This window comes from Sinocyclocheilus grahami, unplaced genomic scaffold (genome assembly GCF_001515645.1).
Source record: "Sinocyclocheilus grahami isolate Dianchi unplaced genomic scaffold, SAMN03320097.WGS_v1.1 scaffold58.1, whole genome shotgun sequence".
NCBI classification, from domain to species: Eukaryota; Metazoa; Chordata; class Actinopteri; order Cypriniformes; family Cyprinidae; genus Sinocyclocheilus; species Sinocyclocheilus grahami.
In genome coordinates, this window is record NW_015505237.1 from 20071 (window position 1) to 39238 (window position 19168).

General features: G+C 37.5%; 1 protein-coding gene and 1 long non-coding RNA gene across 22 annotated transcripts in view; both read right to left on the minus strand.

Annotated features, from left to right (window-relative positions):
* Positions 1–11760, minus strand: part of LOC107584244 (uncharacterized) — a 14442-nt gene extending 2682 nt beyond the window's left edge. Inside the window, exons 1-2 of the long non-coding RNA XR_001609115.1 lie at positions 11675–11760; positions 7489–7494 (exon numbers count right to left, since the gene is read on the minus strand). This is a non-coding gene — a long non-coding RNA (uncharacterized lncRNA). The remainder of the gene's footprint in view (positions 1–7488; positions 7495–11674) is intronic.
* Positions 11761–15316: 3556 nt separating this feature from the next.
* LOC107584241 (balbiani ring protein 3-like) overlaps positions 15317–19168 on the minus strand; it is a 58923-nt gene continuing 55071 nt past the window's right edge. For 17 of the 21 annotated variants that reach the window (XM_016270759.1, XM_016270771.1, XM_016270755.1 and 14 more), the window contains 7 exons: positions 17323–17454; positions 17088–17219; positions 16845–16991; positions 16602–16739; positions 15960–16097; positions 15726–15863; positions 15317–15478 (listed from right to left, as the gene is read on the minus strand). In XM_016270759.1, the coding sequence (XP_016126245.1) occupies positions 15441–15478; positions 15726–15863; positions 15960–16097; positions 16602–16739; positions 16845–16991; positions 17088–17219; positions 17323–17454 (863 nt within the window). In that variant the 3' untranslated portion in view covers positions 15317–15440. The remainder of the gene's footprint in view (positions 15479–15725; positions 15864–15959; positions 16098–16601; positions 16740–16844; positions 16992–17087; positions 17220–17322; positions 17455–19168) is intronic. The other 4 variants (XM_016270767.1, XM_016270760.1, XM_016270766.1 and 1 more) reach the window with 4 other exon arrangements.

The window sequence follows — 19168 nt, forward strand, 5'->3', positions numbered from 1 at the left end:
AATCACTATTTACAAGTGCAAGACATGAATTCAGACCATGTGGAAGAACATGAATCGATAAAGATAGAGTAGCCTATATTGAAGATTACAGTGATATCAAAAGTGATCCAGAACTCTTCAGAGTGAAGCATGAAGATACAGAACAAAAAAGGTTGGTGTTTATTTTTGATTTTTCTTTAACAATGCTGTAAAATCAATTTATCAATTTAATCTAGCTTGTGTTCACTGTTGTAAATGGAAGCAGCTCGGGGCGGATGACGTAGGACGTCGGCGTTGCTCAAAAACATGCACATTAAAAAAAAGGAACATTTTCAGTTGTTTATATCACATGTCCTTAGAATGATAATTTCTATAATTTTTCCACAAAATTCTACAATCTGGAGCTTTGAGCGCAGAGATTCATTGACCGATAAAATATGTGACCAAATAAATATGATATATGATTTGATGCAGTGTCTTGTATTTAATGTTTACCATGGTAATGCTAGCCTTTTGCATCACATATAAATAATATAATTCTGTAATCAGAATCCACATCAGATCAAACTGAATTTTATGTTATTTCAACCACTTTCTGCTCTCTGAAAGTAAATTTTCAGCTAAAAGGATTTTAAATGTCTAATGCTGATGTAGCTGGTAGCTATATGAAATGATCAGCAATAGGGCTGCATGATGAATTGAAATGAAATCGCAATTAGGCAAATGCTACGATTGTCATGCGCATCTTGTCAGTGAAGCACAGCTCTGTGATCAGTAGTAAATCTTCATCCAAAGGCCTGAGGACGCTCTTGCGCGGAAACTCCAAATATGCCCACAAAAGAAATCCAGGAAATGCGGTTGCGGAATAAATTGGGTGTGCCATGGAGATTTACTGCTGATTACAGAACCGGCTTTACTGACAAAATGCTCATGACAATCGCATTAGATTAATCGTGTAGCCCTAATCAGCAGCGCTGACCCAGCGCTGATGGAAGAGAATGAGAAGAGGGAAGAACTGAATGAAGCGGAGGAGAAACATCATGTCAAAACTAAAGATAAATCTTTTAGTTGCTCGCTGCAAACAAGAGCCAAAAAATCTTTCACCTGCCCTCAGTGTGAAAAGAGTTTCTCATCCAAACAAGGTGTTAAGTATCACATGATAATTCATACTGGAGAGAAACCGTACCCATGTGATCAGTGTGGAAAGAGTTTTAGACAAGCAGAGCTCTTAAATTACATCATTTTAAATTACACCAGAAAACACACAGCAGTGTGAACGATCATATGTGCTTTGATTGTGGGAAGACTTTTGCTATGGCTACCATATTGAAACAGCACCAGAGAGTTAACACTGGAGAAAAACCTTACAAGCGTTCACACTGTGACAAGAGATTTAAAAGGTCATTACAACAGAAAACACATGTAGCCTACATCTCTTCATCTCGCAGACTGAAATAGTTTTTTTCTGATTGGCTGAGGACTTCTTGGCTCTAAAAACCGCAAATTATCTTTTACTTTACTTTTAGTCATTTAGCAGACGCTTTTATCCAAAGCGACTTACAAATAAGAAAATTAAATTAAAACTAAAAGCTAAAACTCTATAAATACTATATATATATATATATACATAACACTAAGCCAAACACCAAAAAACAACTACATGTGTGTATGTACAGTCACACACATATACATGTACATATATATATATATATATATAAATACATTCAATATATATACATATATATTATTTCATTTCCATTTTGTATGTTGAAGTACTGAAATAACTCAGCGACTTACAAATAAGAAAATTAAATTAAAACTAAAAGCTAAAACTCTATAAATACTATATATATATATATATACATAACACTAAGCCAAACACCAAAAAACAACTACATGTGTGTATGTACAGTCACACACATATACATGTACATATATATATATATATATATAAATACATTCAATATATATACATATATATTATTTCATTTCCATTTTGTATGTTGAAGTACTGAAATAACTCAAATAAAACTAAAACTTAATAAAAAACCCTATATAGACATAATAAAAAACGAATAAAATGACAACATTACTACTGTAACTAAAATAGATAACTGATACAAATCAAACTACATTAGGTGAAAGTGAGGTGACATGTGGCCAAGTATGGTTACCCATACTAGGAATTAGTGCTGTGAATACACAGCAGTGAACGAACACATTTATGCTGCGGCGCCCGGGGAGCAGTTGGGGGTTCGGTGCCTTGCTCAAGGGCACCTCAGTCGTGGTATTGAAGGTGGAAGAGAGCACTGTACATTCACTCCCACCCACCTACAATCCCTGCCGGTACGAGATTCAAACCCACAACCTTTGGGTTACGAGTCCAACTCTCTAACCATTAGACCACGACTTCTTGTTTATCAGTTATCCTAACACATAGGTAACATGTGGCCAAGTATGGTTACCCATACTAGGAATTAGTGCTGTGAATACACAGCAGTGAACGAACACATTTATGCTGCGGCGCCCGGGGAGCAGTTGGGGGTTCGGTGCCTTGCTCAAGGGCACCTCAGTCGTGGTATTGAAGGTGGAAGAGAGCACTGTACATTCACTCCCACCCACCTACAATCCCTGCCGGTACGAGATTCAAACCCACAACCTTTGGGTTACGAGTCCAACTCTCTAACCATTAGACCACGACTTCTTGTTTATCAGTTATCCTAACACATAGTAAGAAATGGTTAAAAAAAACTGAAACAGAAGTGAAACAAGTAATAGGAAAGAGGAGAAATAAAAAGCAATACTTATCCTTTGCCGGTGTCCCTGCCCGGTGGAGTCGCACGGTAGAGTCGATGCCCAGCAAGCATTGAGCTCATTGATCCAGACACCATCGTTGAGCAGAGGCATGCGGGTGGATCGTTTCCGTTTATTCTCTAGCATTAAAACATGCATGTTTTCGTTTTATTAACTTTATTAACAAATGTATATGTGTATTAGCAGTGTTTGCTCAAGTTAAAGAAGTTGTTAACATGAACATCTGCTGTTTACTTCTCACAATGTGCACACTTTTATAGCATTAAAACATGTATTGTTTCATTTGGTTAACTAAATGTGTTTGTTTAAAATCTCTTAACCTGTGGGAGGACGCCAGCACACAGAAGTGTTCTTTGTTTACATGAGTTCAGAGTTACTGCTAGTTTTAATGTTAAAAGATGCAATTAACTTCATAAACTAACTTACATCATTAAAAAGGTCTACGACTCAAGCTTCATATCGATCTCGACTTCGTTTTTCATTTGCATAACTCCTGGCATAAATTAAGAAATGACTGTAACTGTAAGTCTTTTTAAAAAATGAAGCTTGAGTCTTTTTGGTTTAGTTTTGTCGTGGTCACGAGATATTAATTCGTGGGAATGTGATAATATGTCGTGGCCATGAGATCCTATTGAGGGAACAACTTCTAGTTGATAATATATGCTACCATATACCAAACATGTGTTTTTTAGATGGCATAGTAGAGAACGTGAACAAGTGAAACTCTTCCCACATGGAGGGCAGTGATAAGGCTTCTCTCCAGTGTGGATCCTCTCATGCATTTTCAGGGTTTCTGACCGACTGAAGCTCTTGTCACAATGTGAACACTTATAAGGTTTTTCTCCAGTGTGAGTTCTCTGGTGCAGTTTCAGTTCAGCATCTCTAACAAAAGTCTTCCCACAATCAATGCACACATGATCACATGTTCCTTCACACCACTGTGTCTTTTCTGGTGCATTTTAAAAGCACCTCGCTGACTAAAACTCTTTCCACACAAAGAGCACATGTGAGGCTTCGCCTGTGTATGAATTTTCAGGTGGTCTCTCAGCACATTTGCCGTAAAAAAAAGTTATACCGCACATATCACAGTAAAATGGTCTTTCTCCAGAATGAGAACACAGATGTGATTTAAGAGTCTTTGCATGTGCGAAACTCTTTCCACACTGATTACACGTGTGCAGTTTTTCTCCAGTGTGGATCCTCTCGTGGATTTTCAGAGCTTCTAGACGACGGAATCTCTTGTCACAGTGTGGGGAAGTCGTGGCCTAATGGTTAGAGAGTCGGACTCGTAACCCAAAGGTTGTGGGTTTGCATCTCGTTAATGGCCCCGTACTGGCAGGGTTTGTAGGTGGGGGGGGGGGTGAATGTACAGCGCTCTCTCCCACCTTCAATACCACGACTGAGGTGAGGTGCCCTTGAGCAAGGCACCGAAGCCCCAACTGCTCCCTGGGTGCCACAGCATAAAAATGGCTGCCCACTGCTCCGTGTGTGTGCACTAAGGATGGGATAAATGCAGAGCATATGTCACTTATCACTTGTAAGTGCGTTAAAAACTTGTAAGGTTTTTCTCCAGTGGGGATCCTCTCATGATTTTACTGACCGACTGAATCTCTTGTCACAGTGTGAACACTTGTAAGGTTTCTCTCCAGTGTGAATTCTTAGGTGCTCTTTCAGTTTATCAGCTGTAATAAAGGCCTTCTCACAATCAAAGCACATATGATCCATCACTCCACTGTGTCTTTTCTGGTATAATTTTAAATAATCTATCAGTGAAAACCCCTTTCCACACAGAGAACACGTGAGGCATCTCCTTTGTATGAACTTTCAGGTGGTTCTTCAGAGATTCTGCCCTAAGAAATTGCTTACAGCATTGATCATTGAGTATTGAGTTAAATAATGTAATTTGAGTGTTTGCATAGGCAAAACTTTTCTCTTCACTGATCACGTGTGCGGTTTTTCTCCAGTGTGGATCCTACATACCTACATCATACATTTTCAGAGGTCCTGACCACCTGTCACAGCATGAAAACTCTGGTGCGGTTTCAATTTGTAAGCTGTAATAAAGGTCTTTCCACACTGAGGGCATGTCAAATATTTTTGGCCCTTCTTTTCAGTGAGTAACTCAAATATGTCTCTAGTTTGGACATGATGTTTCTCCATGTCATTCAGATATTAACTCTCCTCTTTCTCCATCAGGCCTAAAATGAAAGTTAAAAGGTTTTTTTTCAGTAAAAAAAAAGATAGAAATGTGAAGGAAAAGACATAAAGGTCAACCCTAAAGTCATAGCAGAAAGTAGACAACAGCTATACAACTGTTTTAAAATAAATTAGTTATATGGAAACTTCCATGAATTGGGTAAAGTGATCCAAATGTTCTTTCACAAACTCTACCTTCTTCACTCACAGACCAGTGGGAATATTCCAGAATTTATTGGTGAATTGCCATGGGAGAAGCTTAATTCAAAGTGAACTACTGAGTGGCAGGAGGAGCAGATCTGCAGAAATAAAAAAAAAAATCATTTTTTAAAATTTATTTGGTTTTATACTAAATGACACATTTACTAATTTTACTCAATTTTACTCTACACACCCTACACACACTCACATATCACTTCAATCACTCATACATATAACACCCCTAACATTTAGGTAGATATCTATATAGATATATAGAAAAATATATGAACCCTAACCCTTAGAATGGAATGTGCTGACATACATGTTATGGTATAGCTGCACCATTCGATAAAGCTGTGTATGGGGCCTCTTCCTTTATCCTAACATAAATTGAGGCCTCCTGTCTGTCCACAATGAAGCCAAGAGACTCTGCAGAGAATCTGTCGAGTCTGTGTCTGACTCTGCACACTCTTTATATAGTCTTTCCTCAAGGCGTGTTCAATCCATTTCATACAAACTCCTTCTACCCCCATACAATTAATTGTAAGAATTACAGAACCTCAGACACTTTGATCTTCTGAGACAGACAATACACACACAGTGCATTAACATACAGACATCTGTTTCCACATCTCACTGAGAGAAAATGCAGGAAAACGTCTCTCACATATGCATTGGTTCCTCCTCATCCCCTTCCTTCCCCTCACCCATCCTTCTCTTCACCCAGCTCAGTCAGAATGGTCAATGGTAGAATATAATGTTTTATATGAATGCAAATAAGATTTACAGTCATGTTTGGTATCATTTGAATAGTCTCAGGGCGAGTGGTACAATGGGTCTTAATCTTACAAAAGTAGACTAAAGGATAATACAGATCCTAAGAGTTAAGAGATATTTTGCTTACTGTAATGGGAGTGCCCTCTCCCAGGGTCTTCCATGTAAATTACCTTCTGTTCCCATTGAGGTGTAAACCACCCAGGTCTGGGACCTGGGTTAATGCAAATTCCAATTGTTTGTACATGCCTCCATTTGGGGGATGTTTTATCTTGGTTTTGTATTTAAAGGATTGCAGCAAAAGGGTCAGGGTAATTCTGTAGTCAGAAAGCCCGTAGTATGAAGTGTGTCCACACACTTCATACTATGTATTTTCCTAAAAGTCAGGTATGCATCTTACTCTTAGATTCGTCTTTGAGATTTTGATGTCTTGTATTGATTTGATATCTTTGAATTGGCTGTAGATAATTTGCATAATACATATTTACCTGACTGATAATAAATTGTTACATTTGATTTATTCTGACTTACTCTGAAATTATTTTCTCAAGTAGATTAAGTGAAGGCGCATGTTTCCGCAAATCTGCGTCCAGGGTTAAGTGCATACTAGATCTCAGGTTAGATGGAGCATGGCGCACATCAGGTGAGATTATAGATTTCTGACTAACTGCTTGACTTTAGTTAAGTTGTACTCAGTTGTGTTAACTATGGGGGACTAGTCATAGTACTGGTCATAACCGCTGGTTATTGTCTCAACTTTAATTAAGTTGTACATAGTTATATTAACTATCGGGGGCTAGACAAAGGGTTCTAGCATAACCGCTGATTATTGTTTTGAGCTTTAACTAAGTTGTACATGGGTAACTGTAGGGGGCTAAACAGAACTACTATTTAAAGAATGGTAAGCATGGGCGACCTATTAAATAGTATTAGTCATAACCTCTGGCTAATGATCAGACTGGCGAGTTTGTGATCGTGGGGCCCACGTCGAGCGGCCGCCGTGAGGCACCCTGAGCGACATAGATTCCTAATGAACGAGTAAATATAAAGTAAAGAGTTAACTAGAATAATCAAATGTCAGAAGAGTAATAATAATAATTAGAGACCGACAAACAACCAATTTGCCTTTCAATCTAAATTCGAGGTCATACTAAAATGGAGTCAGATTAGATAATAAAATGGAGTCAGATTTGAGTTAAACCTAAATTGAATAACTTTGCGCGCTGAAAAGACCGAACACGCAAGAAACCTTCATCCACCACTGGATACCTTCATTGGGCCAAGTGCGTGGACCTTACACAATGTACACATTTTACTCTCCTGCAGTAAACTTATGATCATAATCGTAGAATAACTTGATTACTCCCCTGCATACCTCCTCACACACACACACTCATGTCTGGTTTACTATCCTTGTGGGGACTCTCCATAGGCGTAATGGTTTTTCTACTGTACAGACCACATATTCTATTCATATCCTACCCCTCACAGGAAACTTTCTGCATTTTTAGATTTTCAAAAAACTTCATTCTGTGTGATTTTTGGCGCTTTTCCACTGCATGGTACGGCACGGTACGGATCGGTACGGTTCACTTTTGGGGGGTTTTCCACTGGGCACAGTACCTGGTACCTGGTACTTTTTTTAGTACCACCTCGGTTGGGGTTCCAAGTGAACCGTACCGTAACCAAAACGTGATGTGTAAACTCTGCTGATCACGGATTGGCCGGAGAGAATCGTCACTACCTGCGTCACTGAACTTGTGACACAAACACTAAAGAACCGCCAGATTTAAATCAGCACAGCCAGCGAAGGATCGAACACAACTGTTTTGAATGAGCGCACCTTTTTTTAACAACCAAAAAGTGGCTGTTCCCCCATTGCTCAAATAAAATAATGCATAAATGAACTAAAACAAATATGACTTAAATAAATTGTTTTTATTTTTATGACTGTAAATATACAAAGCACAGCGAGTTAATAGCTCAACTTACCTCAACGCTGACTCAACACTGAGACTCAACACAATGGTGCAGGGTTGCCAGGTTTTCACAAGAAAACCCGCCCAATCGCTACTCAAAACTAGCCCAAAACTATCCCAATAGCCTTTCGAGGAGTTCCCCTGCTACAATTCCCCTGCTTCAAACCGTGGACATGAAAAACAACAGTGTTAAAGTAGCCCAATTTCACTGGGAAACCGTGGACTTGGCAACACTGGGCGATGGGGTTGTCTTCTTCTTCTTCATCTTTTCTGTTTATTGGAGGTTGGCAGACCAGCTTTAGGTGCATTAGTGCCACCAACTGAAAAAACTCAAGAACACATTTGTAGCGTCTGGACCACTCAAACACACAATATATATTTTGTTAGCTAGATTTAACAAATACTCTGTAACACCCCAGGAAGCTGAACAGGCCCCTAGTCCATAGCAATGCTGACACCCGATACGTTTACGACTTCCTGGAATTTAGGTGAAGAAAATCCCTTCCTTGCCCATAAGGAAAATCCACAAGGGAAGGACTTTTCTTTGCTAATTAATTAATAGGAAAACCTTTCTTTGAATGAACACACATGATCCTTCAGTTTTTCTCTCAAGATGTCATAGTCAGTGTTGGGCTACAAAGAATGTAATATATTGCTCATTACTAGTTACTCCTTTCAAAAGTAATATTGTTACTTTAATTATTACTTTCTGGCAACAGTAATTAGTTACACTACTAGTAATATTACCTTTTCTTCACGCCCCACAGAAGTTGTAACTGTGTATCTTCCACATAAAATTCTTCTAGAATGTTACTAACAACATATTTCTGCCTCATTTGACCAAAATCCACATGGGATCGCAGTCAGAAGTTATTACAACCACTCAATAGTGATTGATAGTGACATTCAAGTAGAAGTGTTGTATTAATCTCATTAATTGTCATGTGTAGCTTGAAGCTAATTGTAATTTCTCCGTTACCCATATACGATTATATTTCATTATGTATTTGATCAAATCACATAAGTTTGTAAGAAACTTTAATTTTCCAAAAATATTTTTAATTATAGTAATATAATGTACCACATGCTGATCAGAGGGATGTGGGTGGGATGTAATGCCAGAGTAAAGTACAGCCACAACTAGTGCTGGGTGGTATGACCAAAAATGTAAATCACAGTATTTTTCAAAATTATACCGGTTTCACGGCACATGACGGTATTTTTTTTTCATGCATGACCGGGTGTTAACCATATTTTCTACTGATTGAGAGAGGAAATACTGCAGTATATTGACTTAGAATGCCCTATTTTACTGTCATGATGAGTGAATATTGTCAAAAAATACCACACTAAATAGTGAAACACGACCCCTTTTAATACATGTTAACCAGGAGCCACTCTCATTTATAATCGCGACATCGTCTGATAAAATCAACATGCATCTACACAGTATGACTATTCTATGGGGGAAAAGCCGCTAAAAGGGTCTGAAAGTTGCTAAATCTAGTGTTAAAGTCACGCTCGTGTGTGTGTGTGTGTGTGTGTGTGTGTGTGTGTGTGTGTAAGACACGGGAGCTGATGGCAGGGGTCGGTGGATATTTGTGGCGGTCAGTTGTTTAAGCGACATACACCAGTATTGCGGTATTTTAAAAATTCATATCATAACAAAAATAAACACCAGTATTCGGTATGAACCGGTATACCGCCCAGCACTAGCCACAACTTACACAACAGTGTTCAGATCATATTTTTTTTCCATTTAATGCATTTTCTGTCTGCTGAATGTCAGCTTTTCCATATTCCAAGCTTACCTGCTGCACTGGGGACATCACATGCATGTGCGAGTCGTGAAAATTATGAAAATAAATCTAGAAATGATTTGATTGTTGGATTTTAAATCTGCTGGGTTGAGGCATCAAAAGTAACCAAGTAACTAAGCTGTTTTATGGATGGTAACTGCAATATTATTACTGAAATCTTATTAGTAATTAGCTACAGTACTAGTTACTGCAAAAGTATTATTATTATAGTACCTAAGTTACTAGTAACTTGTTAACTGTCACCCCCCATTTTTTAAAATAGGCATGAAAGTCACTATCCAAACTTAAATTGTTGTAATTTATGAACACTTTGGAATACAGACCTAAGGTTGGTCTCTTTTTGAGATTTCAGATTATTGCAAAAGTGGAATTTTTTTCAAAAAATTTAAGTATCAAAAAGTTATAGATTAAATTTACTGTAAATAAAATACACTATATACATTTTATTTTATATATAATAAATATTTTACATAACAGGTTTTACTCTAAAATTGGTATAAAAATTAAAGCCTTATGTCTAAATAAGTTATGTTCCAAATTTGAAGTTGAAATGAAAAAAAATTGAGGTTCCTGTGAGATTTATTTAGGGCGTTATACCACAAACAGCCCCCGGGTGCCATCCAAACTCCATTGAATTATTTAAATGCATTTTTCTGTCACAAATGTCTACATTTCTCTGTCAATATTACTTCTATCTCAAAATACCACCAAATATGGAATCCTGAGGCTCAGAACTTTCCAATGATATGTTTTTTGTCAAGATTATAAAAAGGTTTGATTCTAAAAGACCATAATGCATTTTGTAATATGACACTTGACACCGCCCACTAAGGGGGAGGAGAACGCCAAAATATTTTAAAGTATAATTTCCATGGTAACGCAATGTCCGATTTCAAAATGTTTTTTACAGCATGAATCTTGGGCTTCTAAGATTTCAAATGATATATAATGTATGATGTTTACTAAAATATTTGATAGAGAAAAAGGACAACAAGAAAAAGAGCGCCAAGCATCCCACAGGTGGGACAGTGACAGTTAAGGGGTTCCGAATTACCACCTTTACTTATTACAAATTAACAGATAATTAATTGAGAATTAACAGAGGTTTAGATGAAGTCATCATTATGGTTATCATCCACTTTAGTTGGTCTCTTGATCCCTGATTTTCATTCTTTGTCTTTTGTTCTTCTTTTTTTTTATTGGTTGTTGTAACTGTGTTTATAAAGCACATTTGTTATGGCAAGGAAAGGAAAGAGAAAATGTGATCTCATCTGTTGATTTGGCTACATGTCAATGGAATTAATTAAGTGGCTTGATTTGCTGATCTAATCTAGAGGCTGAACATTGATTATATGGATAACCATTTATTAATTCACATCATCACATTATTTATATAGAGTATATAGTCATTGTTTATAAAATTAGATAATTGTTTTTTACTGTCACTGTATTGAAGTCAAAGCAAATTATTATTAAACTTAGCAGTAAGATATTGTTTATACCATCCCCTCTTTTTTTTGTAAAGGCTCCATGCATGAAGTTGATTAATTAAATATTGTACTAATTATCTGTATTTAGAGTTATATTATAATATGTATATAAGGGATGCACCGATGTCAGTTTTAACACTAAGTCCGGTACCGGTACTTGCCAATGCCAATACCTGTTATTTCATTGCATTTGGAAAAAAAAAGAAAAAAAAAATGGGTACAGAAACCAAAGACTATTAATCATGTTAGATGGCTTCATTTAGCAAATAGATATTTCCTTCAGTTATTTTCACACTTACCACACTAAGTCCACATGACGTTAGTTTGACAGCTTGGGCACAATATCCTTAACCACGCCCCTCCAGTCGTTATTTTGCTATCCTTAAGTAAGAGACAGAGAGGAGGAGTGCTAAAATAAAACCCTCCCTCTATTCAATATTGTTTTTCAGTTGGAAATACGTCACAATACTGAAATAATGTTAGCAGCAACTTCTGGTTCACGCAGACTTTAATCATGCCCATTAAAAGGTAACGTACAAGCTTTTGTTACTTTCACAGATCATTTTATTGCTCTATCGTATTTCATCTATATTTTAATAGCACAGTACACATTAGAGCTGCTCCATTGCAGCGGCTCAGTACTGTAATCACAAGACGTTTTGTTGTAATAATGCGGGGAACCACTTGTTACACATACATCTTGTAACATATTTTCTGAAATATAAGTTGCATTTTTTTATCATCTGCAATGTGCTGTGGCTTATATTCCAAAGTGACTCATATTATGCAATTAAACATCAAGAAAGCAAATTGGACTTTAAATTTTATTTCTCTGAAGGACATTAACTATAATGAGATTATATTAAATAGTCCCTTGTATTTTCAGAAAAAATGACAGTAACATGTGAACTATGTTCAGAACACTGAATGTGTTCCTATAGAACATTCTACCTCTGACCAGTTTATTTTTTTTTCTTTGTTTCTATTTATCTATAATTTGGGAATTTACCTTGTTCTTCTGCTTCCTTTTTATGTTAAAAGCACTGTTTATAACAGTTGTTTTTGGCACTCAATGTAGAGCAAAAAACTGCTTAGTAAAAATGTTTATTTAATGATTTTTAAAAAAGCTTTTCTGAAGGTAAGGCAAACTGTTCAAGTGTTTGTTACCAAATAATAGTGTATATTCACTTGGCCCCATGCACCCCCAAACCGAACCGTACTGAAATCGTGACCCTAAAACCGCAATATGTAATGAACCATGCAAAACCTGAACCATTGCATCTCTACCTATATACATACATGGGTTGCAGAGGAGGCCTGGGCCTGGGCCCCGGGTTACTTTTGAGGTAGCCTATTATATAACAAATATACATAGTCTATAGGCTCATGTATGCACAATTAATAATTAAAAGATCGCAATCTCGATTCAAACACGTGTGATCTTATTCCTAAATGACAATTCCGCTATGTCTATTAAACCTTTGAAATTACAATCACATCGGTCATGTAAGCTTTATGTTTGAAACAGCTTCACAAACAGTCTACACCAGGGGGTCTCAAAGTCAACATTCAAAGGTCCAAATCTGAATTTTCATCAGTGTCAAAGGTCCGGACCGGAACAAATGGTTATTACAAAACTTGTTTTTAATAAACATACACAGCATGCATAACAAATAAACATTAATTTTTTGAAAAAAGAACGTGCCCTTTGCATTCAAAATACATTAAAGGGGTAATATGATGCTGCTAAAAAGAACAGGATTTTGTGTATTTGGTGTAATGAAATGTGTTTGTGCGGTTTAAGGTTAAAAAAACACATTATTTTCCACATGCTGTACATTATTGTTTCTCCTCTATGCCCCGCTTTTCTGAAACGCGTTGATTTTTACAAAGCTCATCGGCCTGAAAAGCGAGGTGTGCTGTGATTGGCCAGCTATCCAGAGCGTTGTGATTGGCCGAATTTCTCAAGCGTGTGACGGAAATGTTACGCCCCTCACCATACTGTGTGATGCGCTGTCCGGCCGGAGCTATGATTCAAAAACATGAAAACCCATTATAAACGAGGCATTCCTTGCATCCAGTGGGGACATAATAATGGATTATAATGACTTGTACTGTCTTTTTACTCGTTGCGTTGCATCGCGCTGCGTAAACATAAAACCATGTCTGCATTTGTGATCGGAGAAATGACAAACAACAAGCCCTACTCTACACTGCCCAAAAAACTTGCTTTAAATATATAAAATATAAAAACTCTAAATATAAAAAACATACTTACAGTCTTTGAGTCAGAACAGCCTGAATTGTAGTCTACTCTACCAGGAACAGTCCTCCATAAAATGTGCTGCACACATCTGAGTATTTGGGTTGAAGTGTTCTGGAACAGTGTTGTAAATACAACTTAACCACTGATTTCTAGTCGTGTCCATTTTTGGAAGGCCAAACTAAGTATTTTCGCTTTCACAATGAAACAGCGTCACACACGGCGGCCTTGAGTGAGCAGAGGCCGGGGGATAAAGTGAGGAATGGCCGGCAGGCTGAGTGAGCAGAGGAGCATTCGAGTGAGCATTCGACGAAGGAGGCTTGCGGCAACTCCAGGCTGGACTCCGCTTCGTCCACGGTGAAAACCAATCCGGCAATCCACAGCGCAAAGTTGTTGTATTTCCTCAGCAACAAGCACGGATCAGCTCTAGGCATGACGAAGCAGATATCGTCCTCTTTTGGAAGGCCAAACAAAGTAGTTTCGCGTTCACAACGAATCACACAGCGCATTCACAACATGGCGGCAGCAACAATACTACAGCCAGAATAAAAGTTACGCCTTCTTTCTTTGCGTGAACATTTGGGCGGCATTATGCAAATCTTCCCACATAGTGACATAGATATGTGGGGGCGTGTTAGAACGAACCGTTTTAGGTAGGTGTGGTTGACTCTTAACTTTTATAAAGAATCTCTCTTTGGATTTGAGACTTTAGTCTTTGCAACTTTACAGATCTTCTTTATGCACCAAGAGCTTGTAACACTCCAAAGAGAAAGGAAAAATTTAAATCACATCATATGAACCTTTTAATAACAAGTGCAAAAATTAATTTAAGAGTCAGCAATAGAGGTTGACTGACAAGGGTTTTTCTCTGGCCGATGCAGATATTTAGAAATCAGGGCAACCGATGGCCGATATATGATGCTGATTTTTTGCCCGATTTTTTATTTTTTTTCCCCTTTATCTCATAAAAGAGAGTTTGAGTAAATGATTATTGCAGGGCACAAGATGATAATAGTAGTAGCCTAATTCATAGTAATAATACGTGGATCAAAACTTAAGCACCTTCTCAAAACAGTTCTGAAGCATGCTTTTTGTTTGTTGACTGTTTCCCACAGACTTGTAAATGCAAGCTACTTTATCAGGCCTAAAAGGAAAGACGAAATGAAAATGACAGAGGCAAAGACGGAGGAGCAATTTTAACATTAAGAGAAATGACATCTGACGCACAGTTCCGGTTTTCAGTGGCATGTGTCACGAAAACCTGTGACACAATGTCCTGCTGCTCCTGAAGCGCGCCCATTGGGTTTTAAGTGTTCTACAGGGTTTATCTATTACCCGTTTAGTGACCTGCCTACTACTTGCTCGTTTTATAAAAAAAAACAAAAAACTTTAAGACCTACACAAATATACTTTATACTGTGTGAGCAGGGTAGGTTTCCACAAAAACAGTTTTATAAAACTATAAACTACATTTTAGTCTTTAAATCATATTTTAAAAAAAAATTACAAAAACCAAGTACATTAGTCATCAGGACTAGATAAAAAAAAAAGATCAAATCTGGAGTTTTTAGAGGCATATTGACTCGCTAAATACTGAGTTTTCAAAACTATTAAACCAGTTTACACAAATACTACATTTCTCTCGCATTAGGGTTACCCTGCAATCTTGGTTTAATTTCTGGTAGATTTGTACTTCACCCCAACAACATTCATATATATATACACACACACCGTCGTTTCACTAAGCTATGAGATTTATTTAATGAATTTAAAAGATCAAGTATAGCAAAGAGGAAGAGGAGGAAAAAAAAAAAAAAAAAAAAGAAATTTTTCCCGATGGTTAAACTGGCATGGTTAGCTGCATGCACAGGTGGTTGGGCAACACTTCTGTCTGGCAGCATACTGATCATCATGGGAAGAGTTATCAGCACACATTTGGTTTGAGACATAGATCAGGCATCACTGCATGGATACAGATAGTCAGAATTAGTCTGTTCATTTAGATGCATTCAAACTCAAACACACAACTTGCTCTAAAAGTAAAACTTGTTCATGCTTTCAGTGTTTTGTGATATTTCAAATAGTATTAATTATTCTGAAAAGCCATGTGCTTGAAAATGGTGCTATGGGCCAAATTCAGTTACTTTGCCGTTGAAAATTATAACTCAAAAACGGTGTGTGTTGGGGACCGAAGCATCAATATAAATACCTTTAAATGGAGGTGTACATTCACGTCCACATTTAGTGCTGCAGCATTTTTCATCTTTTGGACAGTCAATGTCATTGACACACAACCCTTTACACAATCCTACTCCAGGGAATCTCTTTGGACACACTCCTGGCTTTACTGTTATACAAACACAACAGAGAAACCAGATCACTGAATGACTCAATCACTGTAATAAGGGAAAAAAAAGCTGACCAATGAATTAGTATAACATACCTTTAGATACAGCCATACACTGATGGCTACATCCATTGCTGCAGCACTTCTCATCATTTGGACACTCACCATCTTGGGAACACATATCAGCACACACTCCTATTCCAAACTTACTGTTTGGACACACTCCTGGCTTTTCTGTTACACAAACACATGATAGAGAAAGCAGATCACAGAATGCCTCACTGCATTTAAAAAAAAAAAAAAAAAGTTAAAAATAAATTAAATTTGCTCTAAAAGTAAAACTTGTTCATGCTTTCAGTGTTTTGTGATATTTCAAATAGTATTAATTATTCTGAAAAGCCATGTGCTTGAAAATGGTGCTATGGGCCAAATTCAGTTACTTTGCCGTTGAAAATGATAACTCAAACGGTGTTGGGGACCTAAGCATCAATATAACAAATACCTTTAAAAATGGAGGTGTACATTCACGTCCACATTTAGTGCTGCAGCATTTTTGATCTTTCGGACAGTCAATGTCATTGACACACAACCCTTTACACAATCCTACTCCAGGGAATCTCTTTGGACACACTCCTGGCTTTACTGTTATACAAACACAACAGAGAAACCAGATCACTGAATGACTCAATCACTGTAATAAGGGAAAAAAAAGCTGACCAATGAATTAGTATAACATACCTTTAGATACAGCCGTACACTGATGTCCACATCCATTGCTGCAGCATTTCTCATCATTCGGACACTCACCATCTTGGGAACACATATCAGCACACACTCCTATTCCAAACTTACTGTTTGGACACACTCCTGGCTTTTCTGTTATACAAACACATGATAGAAAAAGCAGATCACTGAAAGCCTCACTGCATTTAAAAATGTTAAGAACTAATTTAATTCACATTAATATAACAATATAAATACCTTTATATGGAGACATACAATAAAGTCCACATCTCTTGCTGCAGCATTTCTCATCATTCAGACAGTTACCATCTTGGGAACAGAACGCAATACACGGTCCCATCATATCATCTTCAGGATTGGGTTTTGGACACACTCCTGGCTTTTCTATTATACAAACACAACAGGGAAACCAGATCACTGAATGACTCAAATCACTGTAACAGGGGGAAAAAAGCTGACCAATGAATTAGTATAACATACCTTTAGATACAGCCGTACACTGATGTCCACATCCATTGCTGCAGCATTTCTCATCATTTGGACAGTTACTGTCTTGGGAACACAACTCAACACACGCTCCTATGTTACTGCTTGGACACACTCCTGGCTTTTCTGTTATACAACACATGATCGAGAAAACAGATCACTGAACCCTCACTGCATTTTAAAATGTTAAGAACTAATTGAATTCACATTAATATAACAATATAAATACCTTTATATGGAGGCATACACTGATGTCCACATCCATTGCTGCAGCATTTCTCATCTTTTGGACAGTTACCGTCTTGGGAACACAACTCAACACACGCTCCTATGTTACTGATTGGACACACTCCTGGCTTTTCTGTTATACAAACACATGATAGAAAAAGCAGATCACTGAATGCCTCACTACCATGGCCAGACTTTCCATTGGGCTTAAACGGGCTGGGGCCCCGCCTTAACCCGTTTACATTTGTTCAGTTATGTGCCAGTCAGAAATTATCAGCCGCATTTCAACCGCGCACACGGGTCAGTCGGGGCTAACAGCTTCCAACTACGAACCCATAATCAAACAGCATAAACTGGAATTTGTTTTCACAGAAAAAGGACACGCGTATTAAAATCACATCTGCGCTGCGCCGAATAATTTGTGATCACATGGCTACTTTAAACAGTTCAATTAAGCCTTTAGCCCAAAAGAGCGCACATTTACAAAGATAATGATACATTCTCACATGTTCACGCCTCAATTCGTAACAGCGGATTATATTAATGTTCCACTAAATTAATCTGAAGAGTTGAGCTCTCTCTCCAGTCCAAAGACTATAGAATACCCGAAAATCTTACAGGGACTTTGTCCTGTCTCACTACCTCCACACAAAGTGGAGCAGAAATTCTCAACTATTTAAAAAAAATAAAAAGAGCCATTTACAGGGTTCGTGCGGTCATGAAAACTCCAGAAAGCTTTGGAAAAGTCGTGGAAATGTATTTGACAAATCTCTATATAATAGAAGGTTTAATCACGTCCTGAATCTCGGTGCGGGATTGCGCGTTTGGGTTTTACTCATTCCCGCAGGTTTCGCACGTTTGGAAAATTCCCGCAAACATGTATTTAATATACAATTTAGGTTAGAAAAAAAATTCACAGAATATCAGATCAAGTCAATCATTTGAAAACAGCGTGTGTGGTTCAGCTGTACCGCGTCTTTTCGCTCTCAATTGCCTCACATCAGCGCATCTCGTCTGCACTAAGAGAGCTGCTGCACACTGCCATACAAGACTTTGGCTCAGCTGACAGGACTGCCACTTGCCTAATCGGGTCAGTGTTGCATCATCACAAGTTTATCATTTGCACGTCTTTTCAAACCATTCGGTACTTGCCCGCTCCAAACTAGTTTTCTGGGCGGTCACGGTCACATCCAAAGAGCTGCGCGCATGAAGCCGCATTGCAAACACCTCCAGAAAAAGTTAATTTTCATTGTTTCTGACTCAAATAACCTTGCATTTTAATAAATAATGTTCCATAAAGATAATTAAACGGTCAGTAATAAATGAACAAGTTACTAGCAATGCAATAGCACAAGGATACAAATGAAAGAAACTGCGTTTTAACTTTTTCAGGCAGGCTAGCCTAAAACTAACAGTAGCTTCTACGGTTCAGGAACAAAATACTACGATGTATAAAGTCATATATATAGATTATATTTATATATTCCATATTAAATACGAAAAAGTTTAGTCAAGAGCAGAGTGATTTTCTTTTTTGTTCTTTAACACAGACAGCAGGTATAAAAGCTGCAATCCCTTTCATACCAAATGTTAATGTTAACAGTGTTAATGTTAACAAAAGACAAGATCACTCACTGCTCTTGACTGAATAATTTTTGTAACTTTTAATTTTAAGAATTAATCTGTTTAATTTACAGTTTATTCCATTTCTGCAGCATTTCTGTACCTGAATGTTTTCCACCAAAACTGTTTAAATGAAATTCAGGGCCTGAGTTTAATTTATAATACTGGCTAAGCAAATTACAATATACTTAACATTCAGTTATGTGATTATGTAGCCTAACTTA